The following is a 10,193-nucleotide window of genomic DNA, read 5'->3' as shown; positions in this document are numbered from 1 at the left end:
AAAGTGTTGTATTTAAACATGAACAGGATACAGATCTTTGGGGTTTACAGAGTTTTTCCTGCTACAGAGCGGCTTATTTTTCATGTTACATACACTTTAAAAGCATTTACAAAGGGATGTGGACCTGTTCTGCTCCTAAGTTTTTCCCAGCAGAAGCTCCCATTACACTACATTATTAACTTGGATGTCCTTGTTCCAGTCACTGATCTGCAATCAGCTGATAGGAATATTTATTTTACTCTTTATTTTAAACATCAAGAAATTGAGCAAAAACTCTGAGGAGGTGGTGGTTGAATTACAGTTTCATTTACCTATCAGGTTACTTTTTAAAGCTGAAAAAGTACTGATAGTTGACATTTGCCATGAGAAGTCCCTTTCCACACTTGCATAAGGCTCTCCTGCCTCTTCTTCCCATAGATTTTCCTTCAGTTTTCACATACTCCCCTCTCAGTTGCTGGTGTTTTCTCCTGCTCCTCACATTCCTCTCCCCTTTTCCCATTTTCACATGCCAAGGGCTGGTGGAGGTGACTGTTTTCCAGAGGATGCTTCACCTCACTGTATTTGGAGAGAAGGCTGAGTGCAGCCTTGTTCCATATGGAGCATCTGTGAGTGACAACCCAGGACAAGATAATGTCCTGGAGGCCAACTTAATTTAGGGATTTTCCACAAATTTTTAAAAATAAAGCTACTTTAGTGCTCACGACACTTCCAGTGCAGGATTTCAAGGGATTTCCTTATCATTTTCTAATCCCCAATTTAGGAATTACTTAGTGCCTTAGTGTATGTCACAGCTCCTGCCTAATTTTCTTTGTTCTTTTGTAATCCAGACATGTAACAGGAATTCTCAGAGCCACAGAAGTCTTTAAGCCTATTTGTAATCCCACACTTGGCCTTAGCTGCAGTTTACAAAATGGAACTAATTATCACGGTTTGAGTGTGGCAAAAGTTTTCAAGAACTGAGAGTCCATTCACTATTGTTGTTTAAAATCTGGGCCAAAGCTGCCTGTGACTTAACTCTTCTTGCCTCCACCAAACCCAATGCAAAGGTTTGGTGACGGTTCCACTAGACCAGGAAGGTGTTCCTGCCCATGGCAGGGGGATTGAACTGAGGTGGTCTCTAAGGTCCCTTCCAACTCAAACCATTCTCTGATTCTGTGTGGTCAGGGGAAGCAAGAGCTGCTGCAGCCACCAACCCATATTTTGTCGGAGATTTCAAACCCTGAGGGTAGGTATTGTGTCCTTTAAAATCACAGACAGTAAGCTGGAAAAAGATTTAAGCTGTAGGAGCTCATCAATTCCACCCCAGAATCTCTTTGGCTAAACCTGGTGTGATTGTACTTATCCTTTAACCTGAATCAGCAGCCTCTGTTTTCAGTGGCAATCATATCAGTGCCCCAGCCAGTGGGGAACTCAGGATCTCAGGAGCTCCCATGGAAGCCATGAGAGCCAAGACCTCACTGCAGGACAATTTACTGCTGGTCAGGTTATCTTGAGGATGCCTCGTGTCATCCTATACAGAGCATTCCTCCAGAAAAAGGGTTGTAAAGCATTGGAACAGGCTGCCCAGGGAAGGGATGGAGTCACCATCCCTGGAATTGTTCTGAAAACATTGGTATGGCACTTGAGGACATGGCTTAATGGTGGGGGTGCTGGGCTGGTGATTTTAAAGGTCTTTTCCAACCCTAACGATCGTGATTTAAAACAAATGCTCCAACAGCTTTCATGGCAGAAAAGCTGCTGTGCCTCATCCAGAAACCACCCGAGTGCACCGTTCCTTCTGCTGGGAGCTTCCTTCACTTCCCACTGTGCCATTTGGGACACACAGAAGGCATTCTTCACTGGCTGCCACGTTCCCACCTAACCTCTTCCAACTAAGGCTGCTCGACTCCTTGAACTTGTGTTTTGAGGAGTTGGAACTACACCTCTGAGGGAGCAAGGAACCACAAGACGCTTTGAGAGCAGCCACGTTACCATCTTTCCCTGGCAGGGAATATTTCTTGCTCCCCATATGGTTTTCAGTCTGTATTGCTTGAAAGTTACACTCTCAGCTGTATTTATTTGGTAACACTTTGTGTGCAGCCTACGATTTCCTCTGATGGCTGTTTTACTGCTGCAGCCAAGAGCTGGCAGATAAATTGCATTAAAAAATCAGGAGTATAAGAAAAAAAAAAAAGACGAAAATAATAAATTCCCTTTTAATTATAGCTGCTTCCCTGAAAATAAGTTTAGTTTACGTGATTTTATGTTTAGTACATAAATCTATTTCCTCTAAAGTGGAAGTTTTTGAAAAAAAAAAATAGATTTTTTTCTGTGTAGTCTAAAGCCAATATTTGAGAGTTGCTTAAAAATGTATAATTAAACCTCTATATTTGGCATAAGATGTGCAGTGACAACCCCACGTGCTGCATCCCTACTTATTTAGGCCCAGGGCTGAGCCCAGGTTTGACCTGTGCTGTGAACCCCGTGGCTGCGTTTCAACGAGCTGCAGCTCCCGGGTTCTCCAGCTTGACCACCGGGGAGAGACGGACGTTGTCCCTCCCACTCCACATCATGGACGCGGGATTCTCCGCGGAGTTGTCGGAGCTGAAGTAACGGACTCGCCAGCCACAGCAACACTGCAACTTTTTAATCTCACAGCGGAAGGTTTTGCTGAAGACGTAGTAAATGAAAGGGTTGTAGGCTGTGGAGGACTTGGCGAACAGGCAGGGCAGCAGCGTCACGATGGGCTGCAGGGAGGTGCTGGAGTTGAAGATGGACCAGAAGCTGGCGGCCGCATACGGGGTCCAGGAGCTCAGGAACCCCACAGAGATGAGCACGGCCATCTGGAAGGGAACACAGGCCTTCAGTTCACAGCCTGTACCAACAGGGCCTCATACTCCAGCATGCTTGAACCTGAAATACCTGGAGCTGTGCTTGTTGAGCTGTGCCATGAGCACATGTAACACTGGACAGGGCATAGAGGCTTCTAGTCCCACCCAGCAGATCTACACCGTGCATTTCTTATGAGGCAGCTGTTGTTTTCATCTCCTTCCCTGACCTGTCCTGGGAGATGCAACCCCAAAACAGCTCCACCAATAGACTTTCCCCCTGTGCTGGGCACTGGTGAGGTCCCACCTCGAATCTTGGGGTCAGTTTTGGGCCCCTTACTACAAGAAAGGCATTGAGGTGCTGGAGGGAGTCCAGAGAAGGGCAACGGAGCTGGGGAAGGGTCTGGAGCACAATTCTGATGAGAAGCAGCTGGGGGGGTTCAGCCTGGAGGAAAGGAGGCTCAGGGGTGACCTTCTCACTCTCTACAACTGCGTGAAAGACAAGTGGGGGTCTCTTCTCTCAGATAAGAAATTGTAAGACAAGAGGAAATGCCCTCAAGTTGTGCCAGCAGAGGTTTAGATGGGATATTGTGAAAGAAGTCTTCGCTAAAAGGGTTGTAAAGCATTGGAACAGGCTGCCCAGGGCAGTGGTGGTTTCACCATCCCTGGAAGCATTCAAAAAACATGTAGAAGTGGTGCTTAGGGTCATGGTTTAGTAGTGGACTTGGAAGTGCTGGGTTAATGGTTGGACTTGATCTTAGAGATCTTTTCCAACCTTAAAAATTCAGGGATTCTATGACTGGCCTCTAGAAATCTTGGATTAATTCTGCTTTTCCACAAGAAATGCACAACTGAAGTGCATATTTGAAAAAATGTTGTATTAAAAAATCCTGTTTCCATACAGAATTTCTGTGGAGCTCTCTCTCAGCATAGCCACTCTGTCAAGTGAAAATATCTGAGATGAGAGAACAAGACCTTCATTCCAACAGGAAGGCTCCAACAGCTATTCCAGCATGACTGGAAATCTATATATCCATGAAAATCTTGGTGCAACTGCCTAAAGATTTAACAATCTGTTCTGTACCTGTGATAGGTTATCCTGACCAAGCTGCTGAAATGATGAGGTTTTCAGGAGCTCTGTGCTCCTCTGAGTATGGATGAGACTGGAACCACATCTCCAACTTTGGTCAATACCAGACAAAAGCAATGAAGGGTCATTGTGAGGGGGAAGGTCATCATGGGGGTTGGACTAGATGACCTTTAAAGGCCCTTTCCAACCCAAACTATCCTATAATGGCATGATTCTATGAGTTGTGCATAGCAGAGCCAGCTCTCTGCAAGCTCCTGATTACTGCAGACTCTTCCAAACCCATCAGGGGATAACTCACCAGTGTCAGCTTCTTCTCCAGTTTGGCTGCATTAGGGATCCTGTCAATATTCTGGATTTCTTGGTAGGCCTTATGAACCTTCCAGGCAATTCCCAAGTAACAGGCAACGATGGTCAGCGCAGGCAGGACTGTGCACAGGAGGAACATGCTCAGGATGAATGAAAAGCCATTGGAGGAGTTGTGGAACTTGCTCCAGGCTATTGTACAAGAGATGCCAAAGGGCTCAGGGCCATAGTAGCCCCAGCCTACCAAGGGCAGGATGGCCCAGAGCAAGGAGTAGAGCCAGATGAAAGCAATCAAGATGAAGATGGTGTTCTTGGTGATTTTGTTACCTGCAAGAAAGAGGAAGAGGAAGTATATATGGATCTCACCTCAGACACATGGTTTTTGCCATAACTGCTCCTCAAACAGAAGGATGGTAGCTACAGATACACCTGGGCTGCTGCTGCAGTTCCCAAACCTTTGGTCTTCTTGAGAAAGTGTCCATAGATTGGGTGAGACCTGAACACAGCTCTCAGTGCTCATCAAAAGCTTAGTAAGTCAGGGAGCTTTAAATGATCAAGTTGACCACAAATTTACTGTAGTCCCAGCCCTGGAATGCCAGGAGAATACTCCTTTCTCAAAATCCAGTATGTCTGCTTGGATACAAATAGGAGGAGAAGACAGTCTGGTCCAGCAAAACATTTGGGCTCTCCGCTCTCAGGTAGTTTCATTTGGTAAAACTGAGAAGTGGAAAACCTCACTGGTTAGTAAAGAATTTAATCAGATCGTTCTGGAAACATCAGGATTTGATATTGGACTAAAAGCTGAGGCTTATTCTACTGTTACTGCCCTGATACTCCATGCCATATTCCACAACAGTCCTGCCCAAACACACTACTACGAGTTTACCGGACAGGTGATGACTCACTGTTGGATTTGGATGAGTTGGTGACGAGGAACCGGATCACAGCCATGGCACACAAGGTCATCATGCTGCAGACTCCAAACAGGAAGCCCATAAGGGCATAGTAAATGCAGGAGGCATCTCCTCCCAGCCAGGCGTGGTTCCAGGCGGAGGCGATGGCCAGCGGGTACATGCTGATGGCCATCCCAATGTCTGCCACTGCCAGGTTCACTGTGAGCAGCTCCGGTGACTTCAGCAGGGAAGAGCGTTTTGCAGCTGTAGCAAGGACAGCTGAATTTCCAAGGATTGTCAGGATGGCTGGAAGAGAAGAATCAGCACAGACAAGAACAGAGTTAACACACCTGTGAAGTCCCTGGAAAGGATGTGACGTATCTGAAAGGGGCTGCAGGAGGGACTTTTTACAAGGATACGTAGTGATAGGACAAGGGGCAATGGCTTTAAACCAAAAGAGAGCAGGTTTAGGTTAGCTATCAGGAAGGAATTCTTCCCTGTGAGAGTGCTGAGACTCTGATACACATTGCCTAGAGAAGCTGTGGCTGCCCCATCCCTGGAAGTGTTCAAGGCCAGGTTGGACAGGGCTTGGACCAACCTGATCTAGTGGAAGCTGTCCCTGCCCATGGCAAGGGGTTGGAATGCTCCCCTTGTCCTATCACTGTCTGCCGGTGTAAAAAGTCACTCTCCCTCTTTTTTATAAGTCCCCTTTAAATACTGGAAGGCTGCAATGAGGTCTCAGAGCCTTCTGTTCTCCAGGCTGAACACCCCCAGCTCTCCCAGCCTGTCTCCACAGCAGAGGGGCTCCAGCCCTCGGAGCATCATCACGGCCTCCTCTGTGCTCACTACAGCAGTTCCACGTCTTCCTTGTGCTGAGAAAGAATATCCTCACTTCTCTTTCCTGCTGAAGAGCTCCAGCTGAACTGCCTGTCCTGCCTGCCTGTCCTTTCTCATCTATGTGCCCTCCACTTCCCAAAGCCTTCCCTCTTTGCAACGCATCTTCCACTGAAACCCTCTGGGCTCTGAGCTGCCCCGATGCTGTGCATGTGCTGGCTGGGCAGCTCAGGGTCCTCACTGCTCCCTTAGAATCATCACGTGCAGCAGTTCAGACAGCTCCACTCTTCTGGTGGTCTCTGAGTGCAGTGGGACCACGGGAATTGTTTAGCCAGGGGGGTGCAACAGACCCAGAGTTTGCCTCGCAAAAGGACCTGTCAGACATATCTTATTCAGGTGTGCCACAGGGCTTGTTCATGACAGCAGTGTCAGAAATGCATGTACCAAACAACTCGTTTTCTCTTTTTTTTCAAGTGAACATGGTGCTGGAGAGACATTTTGTTCAAAGGTTTTCCTGAGGAGTTGTCCTCTAAACTCAGATGTGAGATAGGGAGACAGAAAAAGCTTCTGTCATGTTCCCCTGTGGGTGTGGATGCAGGAAGGCTGCGTTTGCTCACAGATGCCACTTAACTAAGTGCCCACTGAGGAATTAAGAGAGGCACATGGAACAAAATAAAATAAATGTATTGGCATTAGTACAAAAATCACAGAGATGTCAAGGGCAAGGCTTAAACAAAAGGGAGACACAAATCTGAGACCTCACGTCCCTCATTCATTCCCTTTCTGACAACACATATTCACTTGGCACCTCTGGATACACTGGAAGAGTTCCCTGAGCTCTCGGGAGCTGTATTTCTGCACACACAGGAGGATGCCCACGGTGGCCCAGCACCTGCTGACAGAGAGCAACCTGCAGCTTGGTGGGAAGAGTACTCTCCTGAAAAATGACAGCCACAGGCTGGGACACAGAATCATGGAATCACAGAATCCTTTGGGTTGGAAAAGACCTCCAAGATCATCGAGTCCAACCGTTAACCCAGCACTGTCAAGCCCACCACTAATCCATGTCCCCAAGTGCCACATCTACATGTCTTTTAAATCTCTCCAGGGATGGTGACTCCACCACTGCCCTGGGCATGCTCTTCCAGTGCTTGACAACCCTTTTGGTGAGTAAATCTTTCCTAATATCCAAAGTAAACCTCCCCTGGCACAACTTGAGACTGTTTCTTGTCATCTCGTCACTTGTTACTTTAGGAGAAGAGACCTTCCCCCACCTGGCTACAACCCCCTGTCAGGGAGTTGTAGAGAGCAATAAGGTCCCTCCAGAGCCTCCTTTTCTCCAGGCTGAGCCCCCCCAGCTCCCTCAGCTGCTCCTCATCAGACCTGTGCTCCAGGCTCTTCCCCACCTCCATTACCCCTCTCTGGGCTTGCTGCAGCACCTCAATGTCTCTCCTGTAGTGAGGAGCCCCAAACTGACCATCCTCTGGCTTCAGGAGGAACATGAACCCCATTGATTTGCTTTTGAGAGAGCCCTAACCACTAAACTGATGTAAGAAGTTGCCCTTAGTCTCACCCTCAGAGAGAGACATCCAAACCCACCCTCCCTTTTGCTTCATCTGCAGCTCTTCCCCTCCATCCCACTCTCCGTGGGACTGCTGGCTGGCATGGGACAAAACTGGACAAGAGTGGCTAGTAATCCAATAACTGGTGATGAGTGCTGCAGCCCATGGCCTGGCCTTTTTGTTTCCTAATAAAAACATAATTCCTGGGGATAAATTGGCAACCCCAGTGAGGTGGCAAAGCTATGGATAAATACAGCATGGTTTCTAGTTAAACTCAGTCCTTCATTTCTGAGAGCCCCTATGCAATACAGTGAGCCTGGCTGCCACACAGAGCTCTTGATCCAGTGCTGGGAGCTGTGCCTGAAGTTTCAGTGCCTAAAAGCCCTTTAGGAGAGGTGTGAGACTATAGCATGGTGGCACATCAGCAAGGGAAGCTCCAGCTTCCAGCCCTTTGTTGCTGCCCTTCCCATTCATTGCCTTAACTGCATCTATATATTTACATTTCTGAGAGAAGGGAGCTGGCATCCTGACTTGATCCAAAGAAAAACCCTTGGATGTTTTGTGGGCATGGATTTTCCTCACCCTGAGTTGTATTCTGTCAGCACAGCTGAGAGGACAGCACAGGACAGTAGAGTGCAGGGAGAATTGTGCAGAGCAGGGGGAGATGTGAAATGCTGAAGCCCAGCACTGCTGCCCAAAGCCTCAGTAATAAAGGACACATAGGCTTATCTTCCCTATCTCAACCAAGGTTTTCAAGTGAGCTGAAGGAAGGAATTTTTCACCTTGGCAAAATCCAGGTGGAAAGCATGCCTAGATCAATTCCACTCCTCCCCAAATCCACAACAGTAGAAAACAGATCCTTGTGTACATGCAACAAGGTGACAAGGAAGACAACACTTAACTGAAGCCACGTTGGAGCAGGCTAGTAGATATCCCCACTTGTATTTCATTTTAACTCTGCCTGCAGCAGGGCAAACAGGCTGCTAAAAAAAAACCAGAACTGCTATTTGGAAACACTTTGCTGTTCTATAGCAGTTCATCCTACCAAGACACAGCAAAATGACACCTCCCCCCACCAAAGGGTAAGACCACAGTTGCTTTCCCGTGATCAGTCCCATGAAATGAGCTGCCTCGACTCAGCTCACATGGCTGAGATGCCAGAGTAAGAGATAAACAACTTATTTTGAATACTTGTGATGCCACAGAGGCAAATTCATGCTGGCAATTCTTCAGCATCAAAACAAAACATTGTGAATCCGAGAGCAGAGATTAATCCTGGCATCCAGGAGGGCACTAAGCAGAGGAACCTGTGGGGAAATAGATAGTCTGTCATTTCCCTCCAGCTTCCCCTGTCTGACCACGGCACAGCCAGGGAGTCCCTGTGTGCCTGTTCCCAGGCTCCAAGCAAATGAGCAGGCTGTGAACTCACCTATGATAAGAAGAAAGACCCCAGCTCCATAATCCACTACCGGGTGGAGTTTGGAAATGTACTGCTCCTCCATCATCCCTGCTGGAGGTGGGTAAAGGTTTCAAATCAAAGGTGAAGTGGCTGCAGGAGCAAAGAGGCTCGTCCTCATGGTTTGCCTGCTGCAGGTGTGAGCTGGGTGTTGGGTGCTGTCAGTGCAGGGATCCTTCTGCTCTCTCCTTCTCCCTCCCTCTGCTGTGGCAGGGGAGAAGCCTGGAGTGAGAGGAAGGCTCTGTCCCTGAGGAGGTACAGTGAAAGCCAGGCAGGGCCACTGCCAGAGCGATCCCGCCTGCCTGGCTGGCAGAGCATCTCTCCACCCACCCTCTCCTCTCCCAGCCCTCTGCTCCTTGGCATGTCAAGAAACTTCACAATGCAAATGCCCTCAGATGAGTAAAAACAATTGTTTTTCAATGATCAGCAGCCCTGGGAAATAAATCCAGGCTGAGGGATCAGGCAAGGGAAGGAAGGTTGGGAGTTTCGTTTTCCAGGTTAATGGCTGACTATGGGAGAGACGAGGTTGGGGCAAGGGATCTCTGTGTTGAGGTGTTAGAGGGAAGCTGTTTGCTGCAGGGGCTCAGCAGAATCAAAGTCACACTGCTGAGGGCAGGGCTGTCAGAGCTGCTCCAGGGCAGAACTAGAGGATGCTGAATCTGTGAATGACTGCAAAGCACCAGAGAACCAACCTCAAAGGTCACTCCTGTGACACTCTGGCTGTTTGACCTGGCAAACAGCCACAGCAGGGCCTCATCTCCATGTTTGCCTTCACCTTATAATATCTGAGCCTAAAATCATCATGATCTAAATAATCAAACCATCATAATGAGCAGCCTGGTCTAGTGGAAAGTGCCCCCTGCCCATGTCAGGGGGATTGGAACAAGATGGTCTCTAAGGTCCCTTCAAACACTTTCTATGATTCTGTGATTGTATAATAATGCTCTTTCTGTCTGTTTAAACAATGCCAAGTTTGGCTCCAGGCTCTGAATGTGTGTCACAAGCCCATCTCTCTGTTTCCATACACAAGTGTTGATTTTGGTGCACAGAGACTTACAGCTCTGTAGTTGCAATGTCATTAACTTTAACTTCACTTTCAACCAGGGCAGCACCCAGCCAGGACAGTGAAGGGCTGATCTAGGCTAAATTATTTAATTCCAGTACCTGAATATGCTGCATTAGCATCATTCTCTGCTTGCCCTATTTTACTCTGTTCAGACATAGATGGATGCCCCATCCCTGGCAGTG

General features: G+C 47.8%; 1 protein-coding gene across 1 annotated transcript; it reads right to left on the bottom strand.

The window, feature by feature from the left end:
- Nucleotides 1–2,474: 2,474 nt before the first annotated feature.
- On the bottom strand, nt 2,475–8,991 carry LOC127481643 (opsin-5-like). The gene is made up of 4 exons (XM_051811150.1): nt 8,919–8,991; nt 5,106–5,399; nt 4,196–4,527; nt 2,475–2,822 (listed from the first exon to the last, which is right to left on the bottom strand). The coding sequence occupies exons 1-4, from the start codon at nt 8,989–8,991 to the stop codon at nt 2,475–2,477; spliced, it is 1,047 nt and encodes a 348-aa protein (XP_051667110.1).
- Between the last annotated feature and the right edge of the window lie 1,202 nt (nt 8,992–10,193).

Source organism: Manacus candei, unplaced genomic scaffold (genome assembly GCF_025592945.1).
Source record: "Manacus candei isolate 608988 ecotype Guabito, Panama unplaced genomic scaffold, ASM2559294v1 h1tg000007l, whole genome shotgun sequence".
In the NCBI taxonomy this organism is placed as follows: domain Eukaryota; kingdom Metazoa; phylum Chordata; class Aves; order Passeriformes; family Pipridae; genus Manacus; species Manacus candei.
This window is presented reverse-complemented; position numbering and strand designations above follow the sequence as displayed.